Source organism: Cyclopterus lumpus, chromosome 7, assembly GCF_009769545.1.
Source record: "Cyclopterus lumpus isolate fCycLum1 chromosome 7, fCycLum1.pri, whole genome shotgun sequence".
Lineage (NCBI taxonomy): Eukaryota > Metazoa > Chordata > Actinopteri > Perciformes > Cyclopteridae > Cyclopterus > Cyclopterus lumpus.
This window is the reverse complement of record NC_046972.1, coordinates 12,554,795-12,580,973: the sequence shown is the minus strand read 5'-3', so window position 1 is coordinate 12,580,973 and position 26,179 is coordinate 12,554,795. Positions and strand designations below refer to the sequence as shown.

Sequence of the window (26,179 nt, the reverse complement as noted above, 5' to 3'; positions counted from 1 at the left end):
AAGAACAGATGACAGGTTTTGAATTCTTGACTGTTACAAAGACCCAGAGGAAAATCCGAATGTATCCCAGACCCTTCTGCAGGGGTGGCCAGTTCTCAGGACTGTGTGGTACGCATACTGTAAACATTGATAATGCGAATGTCCACATCTATGTTTTTCCTAAAGCTAATGATTTCAGTAATATAACTAATATTACATTGTTTTTATCTCCATCTATATGTTACAGCTGCACAATGATAGCTTTGATTGCTGATTGGCTCTGTATTAAGAATATATTCTGCATGGCCTGCATCAAAGCCTTTCTTTGATGGATTTCTATATTATTATGTGCAATATTATTGGATAATATATCTGTGTCCTAGTAATTATTGTGGCAGGAAAGCTTTGACTTAATTGCCACGGTTAATTTTTTTATAAACTGAAGTTATCAATGTATCAAAGGCAATTTACAACCAATTGCCATCACATGCAAAATGTTATTCCCAAGGATCTGTGTTTTCAGAAACAGTTTGACAGCTTGTTTGACAGCTGGTGTGTCTTGAGCAAATAAACAAAGGATCAGAAATAGGCTGGGTGCATAAAGCAAATATTAATTAATCTATTCAAAATGCCTGGGTCAGGGCAGATCCCAATCCTCCTCATGGTTGAGCACATCAGACAATCCACACAGGAGCCTCCATACTTTTACCAGTTATCTTAAATATGCAATTTACTGTAGTTGGCCAAAGATTTGGATTGTGTTCATACAGCGCTGTTAGTGTAATTTTTTAAATTTTGTTATCAATTCACCATCCATGTATCCAGACAAGTGATCAGATCCATCTTCACAAGCCTACATTAACATTCAACTGGGCAGTGAGAGTCACAGGTCTTTCAGTTTATTCATCTATGTCTTCTCCAACTATTAAAATGACAAAGCACACCAAGATAATGGCAGCATTCCTCTATGAAAAGTGGTCATGGCTATCATACTGTGACCATATGCATTGCTACGACATGATTAATGATTTCACCACTCGCACAAACATTTCATAAACAGACATGGACAATCTGTCTTTTGAAGTGAACATCAAGTAAACAAGATGCACATGCATAATGTCTGCAGTTTCTAACAACAGGACTGTTGTTAATAGAGCACTTGTAGCTTGTAGTATCTCATGTGCTCTTGTAGACCATAAACAGTATTGTGTCCTGCCACAGAGCCACGTCATGAATAGAAAAAATCTTTACATTATCAATCTTACTTACTTTATCAAACTGAGTTTAGCGTCATGCATAACGTTTGATTAGCTCATAAAATAAGCTTTATTTTTCTCTCATATGCAACACAGTTCCCAAAGACCTGTAAACAGACACTTGTTGTGTAACATCGGTGGATTTCCTCTTTAAGGATGTTCCACTGCAACTGCTGGCATTACTCCTCTCTAATAGCCTCCAACTAACACATTCATGCAGGCCTGATTCATACAGTGGTCATTTAAGATAGATTACCTACAAATCCTAATCAATACTTATCTCAAGATAGCCATGCAAGTAGTTGACAAGCTGTTTGAATTATCCATCTCCTATACAAAATTATAATGGAGCTGAATGGAATTAGTTTGACAATTTGATTTCATAAAACTCTACAGCAATGTGTTACAACACAGTTAGTAGTTTTCGGTAGGAATGGAATTTCTTGAACACGACAATCAAAATTCCTTTCACTTTCATTGCACTGTGTTTGAGGCAAAAAGAAGGATACAGGTCGATAGGATAGTTCAAACTTCAAATAAAACTGACTATGTCGAATAAAGGTGAAGCAACCCTGTTAAGTACTATTTTTTACCTGTAGTTCGGCATAAGAGCATTCACTTTAATGCCCAACATAAATGTGGAATGTTTATTTTAATAGTTAGGGACAGGTTTGAAAAGGCGATTCATGATTGTAGGATCTCACGGAAACGATCTTGAAGAATAATGATCGGAATAAGGCCTTTGATAGAAAGATAACTGCAGTTTATTGGCAAAGTAATCTCCCACAATATATTTTCCTGATCCTTCTTCTGCCTCTGTTATTCATGGGTCTGCTGACAGTTACTGATTACGTCAGATGTTCCTTAATTGTTCAGTGCCAACTTTGTAAGACCAGGTGTTCTGTGCTGCGTGTGCTTTTTGACTGAAGACATGGCCTGATTCAGGCCATCCACAAGACAAATGGCTCTGTTGGACTTTTTGTCCCTTGTTGATGGAAGCCATGTTTGTGATCTCTGACACAGACGGAATTGGACTGAAAAGTGAACTTGGTTTGGGGTTTGGTTCATTGTATTCCAGAACTGTCTCCATGTGTCTCTTGAGCTCCTGATTGACCACACAGCTGATTCATATTCTAAATGCAATATTTTGTTATATAATTGTTAACACCTCTGATTGGTTAAAGAGTTCCCTAAAAAGAGTCATTAAAGGGTATTTGCAGAAGAAACCCTCTCTCAAAGGAAAACAGCTGTCATTTTTTTTATTTCTGGCACAATACTAGGAGCTGGAAATAAGCCTGAACATGTGGGAGAATGTCAAGTCAGAAATCTCTGAGGAAAAGGTTGTCATAGATTCAGATATTTAAAGGTCTCCCCATTCCTTTTAAACTTTAGAACTGGCCTTGCCTGAATATAATGTGCAAGAGATGCTCTACCTGATGATAGATAATAGTAACGTATTGTGGGTTGATGTGTCAGATAAAAAATACTTCATACAGGTTCTCTACAAGTTTGTATTTTCATAACTTTAAAACTCTGAGCCAACTGTTCAATGTGTGACAACTCTGTAACACATTTAACATGATTTAATTCTCCAGCTTTGTTGCTGCTCCGTCTTCTCTTGCTTGTCAGTTGTCATGTGTACTAAGTGGATTGTGGAGTAATTGTGCTGCTTTACCCCTTTGTGACAAAACGTCCTCTAAGACCAGAGGAGCCATGCAGGATAATCATATTAGAGTGATTCTCAGGGAGCTTACAACCCCACCTCCTCAGCGGCAGGACGGAATGATTCGACTGATGAGAACCTGGCAGCACTGAGCAAAACCGCCAGGTTTTCTGATAACATGGGACCAGTCTCTGCTGGCCTAGAATCATAGGCTTTGGACTTGACAGACCAAGAGTGCCCGATGGGTATAGCAAGCCGTCTGTGTGTATGCTGCTACTGCTGGGGGCCACTGAATGGGAATGATATACTACTCGTAAAATGTTATTGAAGTGCAGTTTCCTTGTTAACTGCAACTTTTGGGGGAAAACGTAAGAGGAGGGTGCAATTTACTTGTCAAAATAAATATGCGTCATTAAACAACATTTGCCTGTTTGGTTGGATTTTTGTTTGTGTGCGTGTTCAAAGTGTGTTCAAAGTGTGTGCATAAGAGTGTGCGTGTGCCCTGCATACCTCTATGAATTCTCACACTGTGTACACCTGTGCATGCTAATTATATTTCCTTACCGTCATGTCTGCATGTGTGAGAAAGAGAGAGCTTTGACATTAAAACTGAAAGACAGCACTTTTTCTTTGCACTAACCTTTACTGCTCTGTGTGTACACTAAGGGCGTGACCTGCTGCTGCCCGGCTGACTCAGCCAATCGGCATTCCTGGATAGGTGGAAATGCACTGGCTCTTGTCCATCAACAACAAAGGAGATGGAAGACAAAAGAGGACAAAACAGGGGAGAGCTCTGAATAAATACTCAATAACTCAAATCAGGCATAAATCATTCCAATGATGGGAGGAGCCTCTCTGTCACACGCGCACACACACAAACATAAACTTCAAAACATTACATGTCATTTAGCTGACAAGCTTGCACACACATTTACACCATGTGCACATGCAGATAAACACTGTCCACCTCCCTCTCTCTGATACACTTCATAGGTATGTATAACACCCTCTCTCCAACCCTGGCTCGACGCTCCACCCTCAGTCCTTGAGGACAGGCTGGTTGACCCAGGAGGAGGGGATAGCGGGCGAGGGAGGGGGAAGTAGGAGCAGACGCAGCTTAGATTCATTTCTGCTGGTGGTGCTGGAGGCACAGCATATTGCAAGAGCATAACGTGACGCGCAAGGACCTGAGACACGTATGGCTATCAAATGGATTATTCTGACATACTCTTGACTTGAACTCAGACTATAAGCAAGGACAATGCAGTCAGGAGCCACACACAGGACTTGCACAGAGCTTGAAGAACCTGGTTTTATAAAAATAAAAACTACCTGGCTTTGATTAAGACACATTCATTCAGTCGGCTGATATCACACTGAGCGGAAGGACTTGGATTGACAGCACTGACGATATTTTAGATGACATTCTGAATGCTTTTTGTCACACAGCTGCACCATTCAAGTGGATCATATGTGAGTGCTTTTGATTTACTCTTTGGTGATTGTTTGATTTGAATACAAACACTGATTGTGATATTTAGACTTATAAATACTTCAAATTAAAATCATTAAAAACACTTAACAGCCCAGGGATCTGTATGAACTTAAACTTGGTTACAATGTGAGTGAATGGATTTGTTTCCTGATTAATATAGGGCATATCTCTGTACATTTACAGCATTTCAGGTCCACATGTGACAGGTCTGTATTCAGTATTTTATAAATAGTTTTGAATATTATTTTCACTCATTTGTCATGCTGTCAGCATCAGTATCATTACTGATTAGTGTCACATTTGCACTGTTAAAATAAAAGTTATAGGTCTTGTTATTTCTTTCTTTTTTTTAAAAGAAATAAATCAGTTTAGTTGTATGTTCATAAGATTGAATAAGAGGAAGCCAAAACAAATCTTATTTTAGAGACAGTGCCAACATACCTGTTTCGGAACCTGAATTAATGTATTGATAATACACTAGAATACATTTACATGAATGATTACTGGCATGAAAGTAAGTATATACTTATATATGATCTTTACGGACACATTTGTGTAGTGTAATGATCGGTTTATTTCAACCGATTGAATAGCACATTAAGTTGATTTGACAGCAAACGTGATACATTTTACATAAAGGTTTTGGTGAAGTAATGGACCTCACAGCAGCCTGTGTATGTATCATGTCTGTCAGTATGGTAATGTTTACAATCTGTCTGGCACAGATTGGAAATATTTTATGGCACAGCCTAATTGAAAATTCAATAAGTTTTTCCGTGGATTAAAAAAGCTCAAGGGAATCATCAGGTTGTTCATGTGATCTGCTCTCTCATGTAATGTTAATGGACAGTAATAGTAGCGGCTCTTAATGCTTTGTTCCCACAGTCATCGAGACGAGAACGAAACACACCAAGCGAAAGGACACGCGTGAGAAAGCTTACCATGCACTGACAACAAGGTGAGAGGCGACAGAGGCATAGCTACTCACCTTTGGGCGTTCACATTTGATGTGCTTGTGTGTTTTCTTGCCTTTTTCTTTGTAAATGTGGGTGTCCTGCCCACATTTTAGGATCAAAGATCTTTCAATGATTAAAAGGTGAACTGTGTGTTTAGGGTGTACCTATAAAGAAAATGTATTTATTACTTGACTTGACTTACAGAACAACTAATTTCTTAATATATAGATGGAAAATAAAATGTCTCTCTAGCCTTAATTCTAAGTTAAAGTCTGTATATCCACCATCGCAGAAGTTTGTCTTGAAGTTTCTCTCTGAGTATCAATGTTCGGAAGAATATTTTTTCTGTGATTCAGGGCAGGCAGTGTTTGTATCAACCAAATTGCTTACAAAAAAAGTGGTTTTCCATTAATCATACATATTCTGTCTTTTTTGTTTGGCACAATCTATAATATCCACAAAATGACTTTGTTGATTGTAGCCCCCATCAGGAAAAATCATCATCATTATTCTTACTGTTATTTTCACAGTCAATTTAGTTTGGTCTCGAATGGGGAATAATTTCATCATGTGGCCAAATCTAACCATAACAACTACAAACCTCCAGGCCTGTTTTAGCTGATGTGGTAAAACTGCGGCACAGTTTCCATTCGTCCCACAAAATATTTTGGGTCACATGCGTATTGACAGTGTGCTGGTTAATGATACATAACAAGAGCAGTCAGTGGTCTTATGAACAGGCTTTATCAGTGCTGATAACGGGACTTGTACCTCCGGCAACACCAGACCGAAAGGAGGTCTGTCCACCGGCCAGTGTATTATGGAAATAAACTTGTGCGGATGTTTGTGAATACAAAATTCACAGCTGAAATGCGGGAGGTAATGAGGTGTGGCTCCACATGATTAACATTTAATGGGTTGTTGATAGTGAAAGAACAAGTGTTATTGCTCACATGGGCTGCAGCCAGGATGCTCCAACCTGAGTGATACACTCTGAAAAAGAGGAATAAATGGAATGGAAAATGGAATACAGAGCTGTGAATTATTAAGTGCAGCAGGTGCCCCCACGAATTGAAATGCATAAATATATACAGAGTATTCACCTGTCATTGAATCTACTCGTTCAGACGGAGAATTTATGCTGCATGTGAGGGCGCCATTGGGAATCAAATTTAGGGATATGTGGGGCTTGAAGAAGAAAGCATGGTCATAGCTGCCTTATCATGCAGATGAAGTGCCACACTGTGGCACCACATGACTCATCCAGACCTTTGTTGTGTGAGAATCTATTGATCGGTATGCAAATACAGTCTCCTGCCACACCAATAAAAGCAGAAAAGAATACCAACGCTTCAGAATATCACATGACGCAGACTCATGCTTTATTGACTCATGCTTGATTGATGTAATTTATTTTCCGTCGGTTAAATCGCAGATTGCACCAGGCTATTTAAATCCTGTTTCCCAATGTATATTAATGATCCAACAGTAAGTAATAAGCATATCAGAAACTATTTTGATCCTTAATGACATGAGATGGTGGATTGGTTTGGACAGAAGGAGAGAAAAATTAATGGGTGGGTGAATGTGAAAAAAGAGAAATTAACAGGAAAGAGGAAGAAGAGCAAATTAGAGTTGTCTGAGTGTACACTGGGCTGCTAATGAGGACTGAGAGTTCCTCATTAATCAGATTGGGGTAAACCTGGTCAAAGGGAACTAATCAAAGGACTGACATCCACGCACAAGACAGGGAAGGAAGGACTGGATCTTTCATTACGTCTGTATTATTACACCCAGGGATTAAGAACCTGTTTTTCTGCCATTGATGCTACCATAATCTCATGTTGGTAATTAGTTAGTTGTAAACGTAGCACTCTGGTTGAGTTCAGTCTCTTAAAATGCAAATAAGGGCATACAAGAATGAGAGATATGTCTGACAAGAAAGCAATGACAAGATATAACTAAGGAGACGGCAATATTGTAACATCAAAAACCAGTAGGAAGTAAGACTGGAACATACTTTACATCTGAACTGCCTTGCTTCTGTTATTTGCATGGAGCCTATTTTGTGTATACCATTTCAGACAACCATTGTATTCCATTAATATTCACACAATATGAAACTATTAGCAATCACTAGAAGCATGATTGTAATGTAAACCTTCACAGTGCAGTTTGCATTGATTTTTGTCAAAGTAGTGCAGACTCAATCTGTCCTCAAAGGGCCTTATCAATAATGCAACATTGATATACTTCACAGACCCGATTTTCCCTGTGGCAGAATGTGATGTTGGTCTATAACAAAATGCAAAAAATAAGGAAAAAAATCAAAAGCTCTTCTTTTGCATAGTTTGGAAATAATCTACAAAAATAGCAACTGCACACATTAATAAGATGCAAACATGCAGTTATTGTCTGTTAGTTTTGGCCTTAAACCAGCAACAGCCCTCGAAGTGTTGAAATCACAGGAAATCTTCACAGTATATTTGCCTATATCAAATCAGGTGTATGCTTAGTAACCTCTAAACTTAGGTTATTATGAATATTTGTCACATGGAAAATATTGTCAAATAAATAATTTTGACACAGTATTGATTTTCTCACCCCATAAATGTCGACATAGCTTTGAACATGACATAGTTTGCCAAAGGGAATGACCAAAACATGTGTGAACAGAGAGAGAAGAGGACCAAGATGTTGAAACTGTTATGGTTTGTCTCTGACCCCAAGCGCACGACAACAGCAAGGTTTAGTTCTAGCCGAACACACGGCGTAGTTTATTGAGCACAACAAGTCGCTTAGAAAAGAAACACAAAAAACTCAAAGTGTCCCCTTAGTCCACGGTGATCGAACATCAAACCCCAAAAAATCCAAGAAAATACTCCACACAAAAAAATCAGCAAAGACACGAGGGAAAGTTCAGTGACGACACAAGGAGGAAAGTCCACGGACATCATGGCACGAACTCGCAACGTCAACACAGACAGTCCTGATCTTTATCCCCCCGAATACAACGAGCTGACGAGCTGCAGCCGTGGGACGAGCTGAGTGGCTTCAGGTGTGAGTTGGAGCGCCCCTGGCTTGTCCCCGCCTCCAAGCCCGTAGCTCCCTGGCAGCGTGCTCTGAGGTACCGGGTGTCACTGTGTGAACGGGCTGAGGAGGGAGTCCGGCTGGCTGAGTCCTGACAATACCCCCCTCTCTACGGGAGCCACCTGGCGACTTGCCAGGCTTCTCGGGATGGGCCTGATAAAAGTCAGTCAACAGTCCTGGGTCCATGATGAGCTGGCGGGACACCCAGCTTCGTTCCTCCGGACCATAGCCCACCCAGTCCACCAGAAACTGGTACCCGTCCTCGTCGGCGAACATCCATCAGTCGGCGAACCTTCCACTGAGGGTGCCCATCTACGATTTTAGGGGGAGGTGGAACTGGGGCAGGAGGCATCAGGGGACTGTGGGAGACAGGTTTAATTCGCGACACATGGAACACTGGATGGATCCTCATGGAGGTTGGAAGTCTCAGCCTCACCGCTGCAGGACTGAGCACCCTTGTGATCTCAAAGGGTCCAACGAACCGGGGATCCAGCTTCTTAGCGGTTGACTGCAGGGGAAGATCCTTGGAGGACAGCCAAACCTTCTGCCCCAGTTGGTATGCGGGCGCTGGGTTCCGGCGACGGTTGGCTCCTCGGCTGCCACGTTCAGCTGCTCGGAGTAAGGCGGCTCTGGTGACCTCCCAGATACGACGACACCTGTTCAGATGGGTCTGCACGGAGGGAACTGCCACTTCCGACTGCTGAGCAGGAAAGAGCGGCGGCTGGTAACCCAGAGACGCCTCGAAGGGGGAGAGGCCGGTGGCGGAGCTGACCAGGGAGTTGATGGCGTACTCGACCCAGGGGAGGAACCGACTCCAGGAGGATGGTCTCCTGGCTGCCACACAACGGAGCGCAGACTCCACGCTCTGGTTCATCCTCTCAGTCTGTCCGTTTGTCTGTGGGTGATAACCAGAGGAAAGACTGACAGAGGCGCCCAACCCCTTGTAAAATGCTCGCCATACCTGGGAGATGAACTGGGGTCCTCTGTCTGAGACGACGTCCTGGGGGAGACCATGAAGCCGGAACACGTGGCTCGTCAGGAGGTCCGCCGTCTCCAACGCCGAAGGGAGTTTAGGGAGGGCCACCAGGTGCACCCCTTTACTGAAACGGTCCACTACCGTTAGTATCACCGTCTTCCCCTGGGAGGGCGGAAGTCCAGACACAAAGTCCAATGCCACGTGGGACCAGGGACGGCTAGGAACTGGAAGGGGCTGCAGTAGCCCTGCGGGAGCCGGTGAGAGGCCTTGCTGCGGGCACAAACGGGGCAGGCCAGTACAAAGTCCTTTACCTCGTTCCTCATAGTAGGCCACCAGAAACGGCGAGCCAGAAAGGTGAAGGTGCGGTGGACGCCAGGATGGGCAGGCAAACTGGCTAGCATGTCCCCACTGAAGCACTCGGGACCTGACCGACTCCGGAACAAACAGACGGCGTGGGGGCACGCCACTCGGAGCAGGATGGGAGCGCAACGCCTGTCTCACGACTGTCTCGATGCCCCAGGCCACCATGCCAACCACCTTGCCCTTGGGGATGATGGGAACTGACTCCTCAGCAGTCAGGCTCCTCCCTTGGTGTAGTCGGGACAGGGCATCCGCCTTAATGTTGCGGGAACCGGGACGATAGGTCAGAGAAAAATCGAACCGACTGAGGAAGCCGGCCCACCGAGCCTGTCGACCATTGAGACGCTTGGTCGCCCGGATGAAAGTCAAGTTCTTATGATCCGTCCAGATGGTGAACGGCTGCTCAGCCCCCTCCAGCCAATGGCGCCACTCCCCCAGAGCAGCTACCACTGCCAGCAACTCCCGGTTCCCGATGTCGTAGTTCTCCTCAGCAGGAAGGAACCGGCGAGAGAAGAACGCACAGGGATGAACCTTCTGATCCGCCACGGCTCGTTGGGAAAGAACCGCCCCCAAGCCGGTGTCCGAGGCATCCACCTCCACAATGAACTGCCTCTTAGGGTCGGGATGGAGTAGAACTGGGGCGCTGGTGAACCTCCTCTTGAGAGCCAGAAACGCGGCATCGGTAGCTGGGGACCAGATGAACGGCTGGGAGGGAGAGGTCAGCCTGGTGAGAGGTTCCGCCACGACACTGTAGTTCCGGATGAACCTCCGGTAGAAGTTGGCAAACCCGAGGAAGCTCTGCAACTCCTTTCGCGACGTGGGGTTCGGCCAGTCCACCACAGCCTGGATCTTGCGGGGGTCGGCCCGAGTCTGACCCTTCTCCACAACGAAGCCCAAGTAGTCGACAGAGGTTGAGTGGAATCGGCACTTCTCAGCCTTGACGAAGAGCCGGTTAAGGAGGAGACGCTTGAGCACCCGGCGGACGTGCTGGACATGATCCTCGAGGGTCCTGGAGAAGACCAGGATGTCGTCAAGGTAAACGACCACAAACTCGTCCAGCATGTCGCGGAGCACGTCGTTCATGAGCGCCTGGAATACCGCCGGGGCGTTGGTAAGGCCGAACGGCATTACCCGGTACTCGTAGTGACCTCGGGGTGTCTTGAAGGCGGTCTTCCACTCGTCCCCCTTCCTGATTCGAACCAGGTGGTAGGCACTCCGGAGATCCAGCTTGGTGAAGATGGTAGCCTGGGTGAGGGGCTCAAGGGTGGAACTCATGAGGGGGAGGGGGTACTTGTTCTTGACCGTTATGTCGTTCAGTTGGCGATAGTCAATACAGGGTCGGAGGCCCCCATCCTTCTTCTTCACGAAGAAGAAGCCCGCTGCCACCGGGGAGGACGACGGCCGAATGAGCCCTGCTGCCACTGACTCCGATATGTACTCGTCCATCGAAGCCTTCTCCGGAATAGACAGGCTGTACAGCCGACTGCTGGGAAGGGAAGCCCCAGGGCGGAGGTCAATTGCACAGTCGTACGGCCTATGTGGAGGGAGCGACTGAGCCCGGGTCTTGCTGAAAACCTCTCCCAGATCGTGGTACTCCGGAGGAATAGAGGAAACGTCCGGGGGAGGGACACTGGGGATTGGTCGGGGTAACGGGCTGGGGGCTGCCTGTAGACACTGGGCGTGGCAGGAGGAACTCCATTCCAGTATCATCCCAGAGGACCAGGCAATGTGTGGCTCATGCTGTACAAACCAGGGGTGCCCTAGGATCACAGGGGCCAGTGGGGACTGGATCAGGTAGAACTTGCGGTTCTCCACATGGTTTCCCGCCACAGTGAGGGAGATGGGACGGGTGCTCTGGGTGATGCGGGCCAGATGGCGGTTGTCCAGTGCAAAGGCCTCTACGGGCTCCTCCAGTGCTTCTAGCGGGATGTTAGCCTGGGCAGCGAACTCCGAGTCCAGGAAACACTCATCCGCCCCAGAATCGAGGAGGGCCCCCACTGTAATCCGCTGATCCGCCCAGGCCAGGGTGACGCTAATCCGCCGGCTCGGTGGTGCAGGACTACGGGAACAGGAAAGGTGACTCACTAGGATCTCCCGAGGTCCTGGTGAGCCTAATCTTTTGGCCGGGTGGGGCAGCCGCTGATGCGATGTCCCTTCTGGCCACAGTAGAGACACAGGCCTGCCCTGAATCGGGCCTCCCGTTCGGTTGGGCTAAGGCGCATGCGTCCCAGCTGCATGGGTTCCTCGCCAGTCGTCGTCTGTGATGAGGGCAGGACGGGAGTAGGGGGAGTAGGTTGAGCTACGGCGAGGGTCCTCTCCTGTGTGCTGGGTCTGTGGGGGGTGGGAAGGGATCCCCGGAGGACTCGCTCCCGCCTCCTCTCACAGAGGCGTCCATCGATGCGGATGGCGAGGTTGATGAGGTCATCAAGGGAAGAGGACTCCTCCCGTGTGGCTAGCTGGTCTCTCACCGCCTCACTGAGCCCCCTCCGGAAGGTGACCCGAAGCGCAGGATCGTTCCACCCACTCTCCGCAGCGGCCAACCTGAACTCCACCGAGTAGTCCGCCACTCTGCCACCACCCTGTTGGATACTGCTCAACCGGGCACCGGGGTCCTGACCACTGGCTGGATGATGGAACACCTTACGTAGCTCTGCCACAAACTCCCTATAGGAGAGACAGAAGCTGGCACCCATGGCCCAGGAAGCGGTAGCCCACTGGGCTGCCCGGCCGGCGAGCAGGTTAATCACATACGCGACTCGAGCGGTGTCAGAGGTGAACCTGCTAGGCTGGTGAGCGAAAACCAACTCACACTGCATGATGAAGGTGGCACAAGTCTCAAAATCACCCTCGAACGGTCGGGGGCTGGAGAGGCTAGGCTCCCGTGGTACTGGGTTGGAAACCGCAGGGTTAACCGGAGAGGGATACACAGGGGGCGGGTTCACAGGCTGGTTCAGCGGCTGGGTGGTGAGGGCCATCGTCAACGCCCGCAGCTGTAGCAGGATCTCGGCTTGTTGGTCTGCCGATGCCGCCTGCTGACGAGTCAGGATCTCCACAGAAGCGTGGAGCGGCTGGACCTGGGCTTGGAGGTTCTGCACGGCAATGGAGGCCGCCTCCAGCTGGTGAGAGTGGGTGTTGGTCAGATGCAGCTGCCTACTAAGGGCAACCTGAACAGAGCTGGACAATCCACTCTCTGTGTCGGCTGGGGTCGTCATGGCGAGTTCGTACTGTTATGGTTTGTCTCTGACCCCAAGCGCACGACAACAGCAAGGTTTAGTTCTAGCCGAACACACGGCGTAGTTTATTGAGCACAACAAGTCGCTTAGAAAAGAAACACAAAAAACTCAAAGTGTCCCCTTAGTCCACGGGTGATCGAACATCAAACCCCAAAAAATCCAAGAAAATACTCCACACAAAAAAATCAGCAAAGACACGAGGGAAAGTTCAGTGACGACACAAGGAGGAAAGTCCACGGACATCATGGCACGAACTCGCAACGTCAACACAGACAGTCCTGATCTTTATCCCCCCGAATACAACGAGCTGACGAGCTGCAGCCGTGGGACGAGCTGAGTGGCTTCAGGTGTGAGTTGGAGCGCCCCTGGCTTGTCCCCGCCTCCAAGCCCGTAGCTCCCTGGCAGCGTGCTCTGAGGTACCGGGTGTCACTGTGTGAACGGGCTGAGGAGGGAGTCCGGCTGGCTGAGTCCTGACAGAAACATGCGAATGCTCGGTAGCGAAAACATTTTCTTGCACACTTTAATTACCGGTTTTGTGTCATCCCTGAGGCACCAGTCCTGGGTGTGGGAAATCGGTTTAGGATAGAGAGGACATGAAAATGGATGGTTGAACAACGGTTTGCCTCTTCAGAGAAAAGCAAGAGAGGAATCGACTCCATCGTTAATCAAAGTGAAAGCCTTAAAGTAACAAGAGGAAGTTACTGTCCTGCACTAACTACTAAAAGCAGTGAGCACGGAGAGATGGAATAATTTGTGCTTTAAAATAACTCAATCAGACAGGTAGGAAAGCTCTGATGTGCTTTTTGTTATTAGAGAGAGAGCAAAGCAGAATCCATTTCCAGAGACAGGGTATGTAAAGGAATACTTAAACTGCATCCAGCACAGTTCTACAGACAACATATACCCTCTCTCTGTACCCTTAGTTTAAGGAATTTCCTCTGAGGACAGGAAACATCAGTGCCAAATGTTGAGCTTTGCATGGGTCTCCTGTAGTGGAGCCATTGAGCAATTTGAAGACAATTCATCTTGATTTCTTGGATGCACAAGCAATGCAAATGAGACAATGCATATTTGAAGAAAATATTTTGTGTCCTTAAGGAGTTCAGAGGCTCATTCAGAATCATAACAATACTTAGAGATGCAACAATGCTTTGTTAATCTGCCTCACACACTTCCCCATATAAATCCGGACACCATTACAGAGGGTTCCTCCTACCAGTTATTCATCTTTTTATTTAATTTTGAAAAAGAATGCAATTAGTTTAACATTACTATAATAGTGTGGATGGATTTCTACCTCCTCCCTAAGTCATTACACCTTATCTTCACAGAGGCATACTTGAAAAAGGTATTTCACGTCAGAAATGTATCAAATTGGCAAATAGGCAACATAATGAGCTTATATAGTTTTTATAATAGACTGCCGCAGCACAAAGAATCCTCTCATGAATTATGCTGTAATTACAGAGAGGGGCACAAGGCTCCTCAGGTCCTGACAAAGAGAGGCCAGAAGATTCCTTGATGAAAAAAGGCCTCGCTCTCTAAACCCTTAATTAAAAGAAACTTGAAAAGGAAAAATAATAAACAGATAATAAGAAAGAATATTACTAGCTTTGATCCAAAAGACCTTTGGACAGAGCCAACATTTGAGCAGACTAAGTCACAAAGCCGATGAATACGATTCCTGGTAGTGTTGTGGTCGTCTGCTCGGGCAGCGGGGAGTCACTGTTTCTCTGACTTAAGAGAAATGGTTCCACTCAGATTCTCTTCCTTTCATTCGTGGCTCTCCCTTCATGCTGGGTAGAGAGGTCCAGCTGGTCTGGTTTATCATGCGTTCATCTGAATACATTCCTCTGGCAAAGCCAGCATGTAACGCTTGACAATATGTTCAGCTGTGTTATCTCTGGCACGCAGCAGTGAGTACGCTATTACTCACAAATGAGCCTTTAGGTCTCAGAGGTGTAGTAAAAACAACCTTGTAATGTATTGTCCGTCACACCCGATTGCACAATACTATGAATATAGTTTTCCACCTATTTTTAGATGTGAAAACTTTCCAAGCAACCATTACGCATAACAATTGTATATCTAACCGCTCCTTGCACATTAGTCCAAATAAAACATCAGATAGTGTCAATCGACACTCTGTATCAGCACGTAGCTCTGTTCTATTTCTGTATATTATTGTTCTCTTTCCATAACTCTATTATTTTACCTTTTCTGTGCTGTTTTTGTTTCCCTGCCCTTACTCCATACTGCCTTTATCACTCTTCTTTCATCTTCCTTCCTTTTTCATCCAAGGCTTTTTTCTATACGTGCCATTTATTTGACCAAGGCTTCCCCAGCATCCCACGACTCTGTGTCTGAAATTGTCATCTCATTCCGATGAACTTTCTGTTCTTTTGAGACATTTATTTATAAGTAAAGAAAAATAAACGTAAAGTTTATTGAGATCAAGAGAGAGTGTGAGAAGGGGTAGAGAAAAGAATGACTGGGTGAATGAGAGAAGAGAAAGAGAGAGAGGGGGGTGAACAAAAACAGGGGAAAGCAGGAATGTAAGGGGGTATAAGCAGGGGATGAGAGCGATTGTGAGAGCAGAGGTGAAGGAATAAAAGTGGTGGGATAGAAGGGAACGCTGTCAATCAACCTTGAGAAAATATGAAAAAGAAAATAAACAATTCTTGAGTTGCGTCAATGCAGAACTGACAGTTGTGATAGATACGGACCAACTGAAGACTTTTATATAGAACAATATTTACAAGGTAGCATTATTGAGTCCATTACTTTCAGTCATATTTCATGAAATTGCATAACAGAAGCTATTTATAGTGTAAAAATGTAACAGATGCGCCAACATTTTATTAATCCTGCATCTCATGTCATTAGTCAAGTATCTTAAATAAAAGGCCCAATTATTTTGGTTTGGATTCTCAGCGATATGATCAGGGAAGATTTCTCAGCTGACTAATCTGAGGACAACTGGAGGAAATGTAATAACAAGCTAAGGCATGACATTGATATGGTGATAATACTGAACAAGTAAACTTTTTGTGTTATAATAAAATCTGCGGCTGGTAAAATCTGTGCGTAGACAGTCTTGTGACCCAGCATCAGTGTGACTCCTGGCATCATCTAAACAAATCACATTAACACTTTGTTGTCTGTCTTTCAGGAATGGAAAGCATCAGTGTGGAAACGGACTGGGATGGGTTAGCCCTCTCCTCTCTAGGCGTCACAGGAAGGAACAATATTTCTTCCTCGTTTGTCTCTGAACTGAACTCCCTCAACAGTTCTCACGGCGGTGGATCATTTTTGGGGATTTTCCCTGAGAATGGTTCCACCCCCACGCCTCACACCTTGGCCCCGGCCAGGATGAGGGACCTGGGTCTGGCTCGGGCAGAGATTGCAGTTCTCGGGGTGGTGCTGGCTCTTACCACCCTGGGAAATAGCTTTGTGCTGTGGGTGCTGCTGAGGAGGAGGAAGCATAATGCGCCAATGCATGTGTTCATGGTCAACCTCTGTGTGGCTGACCTGGTGGTGGCCTTCTTTCAGGTCAGTTCATGAGTTACATGAGACCAGCAATGTAAAAAATAAATAATAGGCCCACCTAGATACAATCACCTAGTCAACAAATATCAAAATATGACTCCTCTCGAGGATCTCCCAAACATAATCCTTAAATTCAAATTAAACCACATGTACTTCATGCTACATTATATGGATTTGTTTATGACATCTGGCCTTTTAGTGACCTGTAAGCTGGTTTTAATATCTGTAATATCTTGAGTTCACACATATTGCAAATTGCTCTTTATTTACTTATTTACTAGTTGCCTTTGTAACTGGGATTTATACTATTGATGTGATTGATAGTATACAGTAACACTGAGGCCACAAAATGGTCATTCTGACAACTAAAAGAAAACAGCATTCATGTACTGTATTGAACTGTAAGGTGTTTAAACAGATTCAGTGTTCTTTTTTGTACAATACCATTGTACTTAAGTCAAAAATATCTGTGCTTCTAGTCACTAACCCTCCGTTTTAGGGTTGGTGATGATATATGATACTACTGTAAAATTAAAGAACATATTTAGTTTTCAAAATGCATGAATTAATTGTCAACTTCTCCCTAGAAATACATTTGTATGATAAAAACAACAGTCGTGGATAGCTGTTAAAGAGAAGAGCTTGAAGAACACAGTTTTTTTTAAACATTCAGAACATTGACAATTAGGGTACACCACAACATGAATGCAGCTGGAAAAGGAGGGTCATTTAAGTTATTTACAGGGTGAAGCCATAGGATGTAAATCTAGGGGATGTTTTACATGAATCAGTTCATACAAGGGTGCATGTATTTGGGATTATTAGTGGAATATTCATTTTCATTAGCCATGTAAACCGTTTAGAGGGTTTATTGTCTTATTGGAAATAAGGGCAGAAACCAAAATATTTTGTTTGTGTAAACGTTGTCAGTGTGGCTCACTGATGTGTTTTTGGACAACAATGAAGGTCTATGGTAGAGAGAGAGGAGCGATATTAGGCTTGGGCTACACAAGCAATACTTTGAACAGATATAAATATAGAGTATCATCAGACTTGCCCTTTAATGTTTATCTTATTTCTTAAGGCCAAACTAGAAAATAGCTTCACTGTTCTAACAGCTACTTTTATAATGGTCCCTTTTTTTATTTGTCTGTCCAGGTTCTTCCACAGCTAATATGGGACATCACAGAGAGGTTTCAGGGGCCTGATTTTCTGTGCCGGTCCATCAAGTACTTGCAGATTGTGGGGATGTTTGCTTCCTCCTACATGATAGTTGCAATGACGGTAGACCGGCACCAGGCCATCTGCTGCCCGTTGCAAGCCTACCGTGGGGGAGCAATGTCCCGCTGGAACACCCCTGTCATGGTGGCCTGGGGCTTGGCGCTTGTCCTCAGCATACCACAGGTAGGAACACACATCCAAACAAAACCTTACGCAAACACAATAACACATGGGGGAATAGGAAATGAGAAAATACACTCTGATCTCTACTGTAGAACTCAAGATGTTAGTTTATTTTTTAGCTTGGCGAGGTTATTACAGTTCAGCTAATGGAAGACGGAACTGACAGTCATATCTGCAGGTGTGCTGACCAATTCAATTAAATTCAGTTTATTTTATATAGCCCAATGTCACAAATTACAAATTTGCCTCATAGGGCTTTACGATCTGTACACATACAACATCCCTGTCCCAGGACCTCACATCACCCTCCTGACCACCCTCCTTTTGTTTGGTCTGTCAGGTGTTCATCTTCTCTCGCTCAGAAGTGGCTTCCGGAGAGTTCGAGTGCTGGGGTCACTTTGCTGAGTTGTGGGGGCTGAAGGCCTACATCACGTGGATGACCGTGGCTGTGTTTGTTCTCCCTGCCCTCATAATTACCATCTGTCAGGTAATACTGGTTATAGCATCTTGACTTGAAATATCTGCACCACCCACAACGTTTGTTAACTAGGATTATATGTTGAATGGGACATAATCCAATAATGAACCGTGTGGCATGCATGAAATGCTGTCTTTTTTTTCACGGAAGGTGCATTTGGCCGGCATTGTTTGATAACGATGTCATGGATTGTGATCGGTGTTATGTAGCATCCCATAGCGGGTAGGTATTATGGGCCGTCTCCCATCAGCCCTGCTGCTCTATTTGGGGAAAGATATTTCCAGGGTCCTGCTATTTTCCCTAATTAACACAGCACATGCAGAACCACTGCTGAGGTGGCTGCTCAGAAAATCTGCCCCCTCTGAGAACCTCCCGCCAAGAAATGGAATATACCAGATCTCAGCCAAACATAGAAACCCTGACCTTTTTTCATTATCAGATTTCAAATTGAGAGGCCTATTTAGACATCTTTTCAGAAGTATAATGTAGTTTCTGCAGAAGGAAGTCATTCTTAAAGTTTGCAGTGTCTAAATTGTGCCCTCAGAGAGCTGTTGTAATAGGTGGCAGAAGAGTTTGCAGCAACAAACCTTAAAATAAGTTTTAAAAAACTAAGAATAGTTACAAGTATACATGATTTATTATTATTCCATTTAAAATTATTATTTTAGTTTCTCAGGGTAGTGTTAAAAATGCTTTTGCTGAAATAAAATGTTATGGTAGTGGTAGTAATGAAAGAGTAGCGGTATTGCATAAATATGTCTGTCAAAGGGTTATGTCTGACAATGAAAGCCAACACACATTCTCTTTCTTTCTAAATCTTTTGCCACAAAAATAAAGACAAGATTGTTTGCAAAGAGCAAAGACAAGGATCTGAATCTGGCACATGTCAGTCAACTCAGTCCTCAAGCCTTTAGCTTTTTGATTGATGGTTTGAATTGTTTCCCACATATGAAATTGTGCTAATTCTTAAAAATAATCTTACTTTTTAGATAAGAATCTTCCGAGAAATTCACAACAACATCTACCTTAAGTCAGAAAGGATGGTGATGGCTGAGTTAAAGAAGAATGAGATCTCCTTCCACTTTCACAGCTTTAAGAAGGAGGACGAGCGGGCCAGGGAGAGGGACAAGGGAAGGCGGGCGTCCGGAGGAGGAGGTAGGGATGGTCGAGGAGGACAGTTCTTAAAGGGCGTGAATAACAACCCTCACAATAACACTCATAACAGCCAAGTTGGAGAGTGCTGCGACAATGTACCATCCACTATCCATTATAACAGCTGTTGTGGTGAACATGTGACTACAACAGCATTGCCTGCACGGCAGCAAACACTGAATGGCTTAGATGGCCAGGAGATGCCCTCTGACTCAACCCGCTGCTCCCTTGACTACACCCGCCCTTCTCCTCCACCCACTCCAGCCATTCCACCTCCAAGCATCACGAAAGCCATGTCCAAGACGGTGAAAATGACCCTGGTCATTGTGCTGGTCTATACTATCTGCTGGTCGCCCTTCTTCATCGTCCAGCTTTGGGCAGCCTGGGACCCCAACCCTCCAGACCAAGGTCAGCCACACATGCTTTATGGGTAGTGCTTATCCATGATACCCACCTGATTTCAAAGAGTTCTGGGTCAAAATTGCAACATTCACCTATGTACACAATTTGCCCTCAGAAAACAATAACAAACAGACAGTTATTGATTTAAGTTGTTTTTCTGAGATGGATTGATCCTCTTTAGCTCAGTTTATCCATTTAATTACCCTACATGTGCAAATCCTATCTGTTTGGCAATGTACGCAGCCACAAACAAAAGCTATACGATCAGGTCTGGTTTAAAGCAACAACCTCTGATGCTGTTGTTCAACTCAATAAGTCTAAATACTCATTATTCCAAGGACATCTTCAGCTCTGATGGGGTTACAGTCAATCTAATACAAGGTCAACCAGAAATCCCTGGTTGACATCCCTGGCCTCTGCACATTTTGGCACACAAACAACATCTGTTGATGTGCTTACGGTACTGGCAACTGATGATGAAGCAAGTAAGGCTAGTGGAGTCTTACGTTGTGGATGATAGTTTGTACTGGATGTGTGACCTCTGATTTGAAGCTTAAAACAAACAACAAAAGCCAGATGTTGACATTCTATCAACAATGATCCATCTGATGATGGTTATCATCAGATTTATATTCCAAAAAAAAAAAACATTTAATGCCCACTTGTCCTTAATTAGAAATTGTGAAATAAGCATATCAATGGCCAAAAAGCAACACCTCATATCTGAAGAATTCCCTTTTTTGATAAAAACATTTTAAAAACTTGTTTTTTTTGCAGAATAATATTTGTTAATAATACTCAATACATAATACAAAAGAAAGAGGTTCCTTCCAATTTTTTTGGATCATTTGTTCCAAGTGCCTAACAACTTAAAAAGGAAGTATGCAGAATTTGGTCCCTCTGGGATATTTATAGCTATTCCTAAAGAAAATCTTTTTTACCATTCAAACTGAATAGTTGTTGAACCTATTGATCTTGGTTTCATATAAGAGAAGAGAACAATGGGATCATGTACATGTGAAATTTTACATTGTCATGCTTCTATATGTACTTGTGCATGTGCACTTGCCTTATTGTGTGTGTGTGTGTGTGTGTGTGTGTGTGTGTGTATGTGTGCGTGTGTTTATATGTGTGTGTCCTCAGCAGGAGTGGCCTTCACTATCCTGATGCTGCTGGCTAGTCTGAACTCATGCACCAACCCGTGGATCTACACAGCGTTCTCCAGCAGCGTGTCCAGAGAGCTGCAGAATCTGCTGCAGTGTCGGTCAGGAACTGGCCGCCGGGGTTCCCTGCCTGACGACTCCAGTACTACACATACCTCGACCACCAAGGACAGCCTGTACTGATAGAAACTGATGAGACTGAAACAAACAAAGAAACATGTTTGAAAAGACATGCACGGGTGCACACAGGCCCAATGAAAGGACATGCGATTGCACAGAACTCTGCCACCACCACCTACACAACCTGACAACACAGCACGCTAACCTCTACCAGATGTTATCGACAATAAAGGGCAGCTGTACTGCCAACAAGTCCTCTATCTGTAATCACCGGTCCTCTTTACCCCAGCAGAGAGGAATCGTGTCATTGAGGATGTCAACACCATTTTATGAGGTCACTGTATAATATACAGCAGCTGTCAGCGACAGCATCTGCGATGCAACATGGAATTGAAAGTAAAGAGGTTTTCCCATCAGCTGCAGTTGAGTAGGATCCTGTGCATTGATTCATATGAGAAAAACGCTTTCCCTGCTCAGACAGAGCAGAGCGGCAGGAATGCAAGGAGTGGTTCACTGTATTTACAGCCTTACGGCACGCCTAATGTACAAAGTAGCAGACAATACTCTGGGTGGAGGGAAAATAAAGCAGCAGGCCGAGGGAAAGAGAGAGATGCACGTTGGGAGCAAGAGAGAGCCAGACTGCTGTTGGATTGAGAACAGACAGGGTACGAATGGATGCTCCAGCTGCAAGAGCAGTCCGGATGCTGAAGTAGAAATCTAATAATGTGAACAAACTTTGTTGATTCAAAGAAAGTGGCTTAAAGGCGGAGTGATTTGCTGGAAGGAGATTCACTCATGAGGGCGGTGCAGTGGACACTGGCCCACAAGGAAATGGAATACTGTGGATTAATGCAGAGAGAAACACACTCACATATAAAAGATAGAAATGACAGGACAACAATAAAGCCTCGAAGAATACACATGAACAATCCAGGTTTCTGCAACCAACTTGGACTCAATTGTATGATTGTATTTGGTACAAACACAGCATATAAAAGAACCTTCTCGTCATCCTCTTCTGAATATACTGTATGAAACAAGAACATGAAGAAGACGCAGGAAGGAAACAAAGAGCATTCCATGTACAGTGATAAACAATGTCAAATATATCTTTTGTCTGTAATGTAAGGCACATTAGATATTATCAGATTTTGTGTAAGATAGATGTTGAATGTAAATCATACAAGTGTATTGGTCCGATATGTAGAAAATAATGGTGTGTCAAACCAAAGATTTTTTTAAAGTTTGGTTGTAGAATAAATTGAGGTCTTAAAAGGTTATTACAAAGCTTCAGCAGAATTGTAAAGTGAGAGAAACTACTGCATAGCAGTTTAAGAAAGACTTCCCATCAACAGTGAAAATACTTCCAGTCAAACCAAGTGCCTGTAATGTCAGTAGACATTTTCAGAGGGGCCTCCCTCACTGGAGTAATCTCTAAATGGTGATGTCAGCCTAGTTATTCTTAGATAGGATCATTGGTTATATCACACTAAGAGCCATGTGTTTTATATTTATTGTTGTATAATTGAAAAGAAATCACATGTGTTTTTAACAATTATAGATATGTATATATGCCATATATAGTATATTGTATATATATATATATATATATATATATATATATATAATTTGTTATATTTATAGTTATTAGTTCTTGGGTACTACCTTATTGTCATGTACAGTTTTTATATTACATTTTTCTGCGTAAAGAGTAATGTATTAAGCCCCTCAACTGCATGACAGACTTAAAATAATAATGTTACGACATATTTTATAAAGTATCTATGTGATCATTTTATGTGTGTATAAAATAAGATTAGAATTTACTGTTTGTGGTCAAACTATTAACTTCCTTTAGAGTAAATAGTGATGTGTTTTCTTAAATGTTGTTCACTCATTTGGAGCCAGTTCAGCACATCGTTTTTTCATGGCAGAGTGTTTCTATTCTGACGGACAATACTTGAAAGTGTTCAAGGTGTCCCAGGAGTCTCACCTTTTCCTCCGTGTGGCCGAGTGTTTGAGCTTTCAGCAAGCTACCGTGCAATTGTTCCCCAGACGCAAGAACTTTGATTCTCTGCCAAAACAAAAGGTTACGGCAACAACGTTCCGTGTATCACTTCGTTATATCAGGAAATAGATGAACTTCTCTCAGACCCTCGGGGTGTATGTTCTGCTTCCTGCCAGGAAGTTAAATGGAGAATTTGCTTGAACAAACACCAACTAAAATTACACTCATCATTGTATACAATTTCCCTGGACTATGTCTTGTTTCCGGAGGATAGAAGATCTGACAGTAGCTACTATCACCCCAACCACCATCACCCCCCCCCATTCAGAGCATATGATAGATATGCGTCAATGCGTCTTTGTAATCCTGCACCGTGTGTGTTTGTGAGGGTGTGTTTATGCTGAATGTCCTGATGCTTATGGTTTCTGAGCTAAAGCAAGGTTGATTTGTAAACTCAAGGTCACTTCTTCATTACAGTGGGGCAGAGTTCCTGCTAGGCCTGTGGCTGTGATGGGGGTAAGAAAATAAATTACTCCTCTGTGTGGCTGTCACGAGGGCAGGAAAACAGGTAAATGTCCATCTTCGAATCAATTTAGGGTCAGCCAAGGAGTTCATCCAGTGGCTCTGAAGAGTGACAGAGCGCCTCAGCCCTGATCAAAGTCGGAATAAATCAGACCTGGAGCCCAAAGCTTTACAGTGAGCAATGTGTCTGCATTGCTTAACGCATGACCCCTCAACAGACCTGATGACTGCCGAGGCTGCTACTGAGCTCATTCCAAGACACCGGGAGGCCCCGACCGACTCACACAACCAACTCTCTAGTGGTGTCTGTGTTAGCGGAGAGCAACGGAGCATCATACTTTATAAACAGAGGAAGCAAAAGATAAATGAGTCATCATTCAAGTTCACTTTACCCTCTTTCAAATGCAGAATTTGTTCATTCTTTCTGTCTGTCCAAACAGCTGGGAGCATACAGACTGGCCTTTATTGACTACAACAATTTAACTGCAGCCGTTTTCAAGTGTGTTTTGCTAAATTTTGCCATACTTGTGTTTTTATTAGCAGCAGCGATGATCCTACAAAAAAAGTTGCCTCATACCTGAGAGAAGATGAAGCTTGTATTTATCTCAAAATGGGTTATTTCCCTGAGAGCCAGAGGAATCAAGGTTAGCTTTTATCATTCTCGACCACCTTGTTTTCATTACTTAAAGTGTGGTTGTGTTTACACCTCAACAAAGACCCTGTAATTCTTTCTTTCGGTCTGATCAAATCCATTTTATGGGAGCTCAGTCAATATGCTTTCACAGGATTTACAGCAGTTTGTTGTGATGTGTCTGTTCCTGTTTAACCTACAACATTGTATGGCAACCGGCCAGCTATGAGCAGCGCATGTAAATAAATGTAAAAAAGAAAATTACAGTGGTTGACCTTTAGAATGAAATGTCATATGGGTTGTCTAATATGATAGAGTAAAAGAAAGCAGAGCGAGAGAAGGGCATTTCTCCATATATGGCTGGTTCTTGACTGGCAACTGCATCAACAGGATCAGCGCATTTGCAGATGCCCAAACAGGACAGGATGAGGGAAATAACACAGAGGAAACGCACAAGCTTGGAACTGACAAGGAGTCGATTCACCCCAAACACAGTCCAACTGCTGTGATGGCAGCAGCTATACAGATAACATGCCTGACTGTACATACACAGCCATGAAATATCCAGAACAATAACTGCTATTGCAGAGTAATTAAGTGGAAGCCAGCATGAAGATATACAGTCTGTTTTCTGATTGTTGGGTTAGCCCTCAGTTTGTTGTTTTTAAAGTGTGAAGAACGAGAAGTAGAAACAATGCTTACATCAGACGGAAAGTGTGACTTCCTGTGAGGATAGTATGTGTGACGCCAGTTTCCACATTGCTGAATCTCACTAAGCCCATCAGTGTCTGCCTCCCCACAGCTGGTGTTATACACACCTCTGTCAAAGCAGCTTCTCTCTGCCTCACTGCACTCACACACATACCCAGATTTCTTTAGCTCCTGTGTCTCAGTAAAAATATGTCTTATGTAATAATGATCATGATGAACTAAATAATAAGCGCATGTGCTCAGTACCTTTAAATAGAAAGTTGGACTGGTGAATCAAGATTTTAAAAGCATGTGTTGTCTAGATATAGAGAACATCGTGAGATTCACATTTGTTTGTTTACGTGACCTTGTGAATTAGTGTTTTAAACAAAAAAATAGTAAAAGAATAGTTTGCAACTTCCTGTGAGTGCATTCATTCTGAAATCTCTCTGAAATATTTCACTGTACAGCCGCGATCATCTGTCCCGATGTGTGGGTTGGAGTCGTTAAACTCTTTAAACTCCATCACACAACAAAGAGAAGGAAGAGTCTTGTGTCAGCAACTCAGTTGCCTTTCTTCACTGTTTGTCCGTTCCATTTATATCCCTCCATCCAGCCATCCCCCACTTCCCACAGTCTAATAGGTGACTCCACGAGGGAGGGCCTGGAATCCCTCCAGCTCACGTCTCCTCTGAATTACCAACATTATGATGTCTCTATTGTATCCTTGCCAAGGTGACACGAGACACAAGCTGTGCTGTGCTTACACCATGACAGTGTGCGTTTGTGCTGACAAAGCTACAGAAAGCAGACGTATGAGAAAGTACTTGTGTACTCTGTACACTGTGCAGTGTTTATGTGTGCGGAGTACATTACCCGTATACAAAGTTTACATTCGTCTCATGGGCGTCAGTGAGAAGTTGCAGTTGCGCAGCTCTTGTAGAGGAAGAAGCAGCACTGCATGTGCTGTACAGTGCGTGCAAACACAGATTCAGGCCAACTACAGAAATAGATATGCTAAGTTTAAATGTCTAACAAACCAGATCACATAA

At 44.0% G+C, this 26,179-nt stretch overlaps 1 protein-coding gene across 2 annotated transcripts; it reads left to right on the top strand.

Moving 5' to 3' along the window:
- Positions 1 to 4,053: 4,053 nt before the first annotated feature.
- Positions 4,054 to 21,339, top strand: LOC117734068 (vasopressin V2 receptor-like). Of its 2 annotated transcripts, XM_034538138.1 has the most exons (8): positions 4,054 to 4,371; positions 5,279 to 5,351; positions 16,181 to 16,560; positions 17,716 to 17,961; positions 18,302 to 18,448; positions 19,429 to 19,594; positions 19,745 to 19,999; positions 21,140 to 21,339. In XM_034538138.1, exons 3-8 carry the CDS (start codon positions 16,183 to 16,185, stop codon positions 21,337 to 21,339), a joined length of 1,392 nt encoding a protein of 463 aa, XP_034394029.1. In that variant the 5' UTR covers positions 4,054 to 4,371; positions 5,279 to 5,351; positions 16,181 to 16,182. The 2 variants fall into 2 exon arrangements, with proteins under 2 accessions (XP_034394029.1, XP_034394028.1); XM_034538137.1 differs by having other exon boundaries at positions 19,429 to 19,999.
- Positions 21,340 to 26,179: the final 4,840 nt, after the last annotated feature.

What these genes read in the sequence shown, in the direction of transcription:
- LOC117734068 (XM_034538137.1), top strand. Translation starts at nt 16,183, where the DNA reads ATGGAAAGCATCAGTGTGGAAACGGACTGGGATGGGTTAGCCCTCTCC. An exon ending in TTGTCCTCAGCATACCACAG is followed by an intron (nt 17,962 to 18,301) that starts GTAGGAACACAC and finishes TTGGTCTGTCAG; the next exon opens with GTGTTCATCTTCTCTCGCTC. An exon ending in CCCCAACCCTCCAGACCAAG is followed by an intron (nt 20,000 to 21,139) that starts GTCAGCCACACA and finishes TGTCCTCAGCAG; the next exon opens with GAGTGGCCTTCACTATCCTG.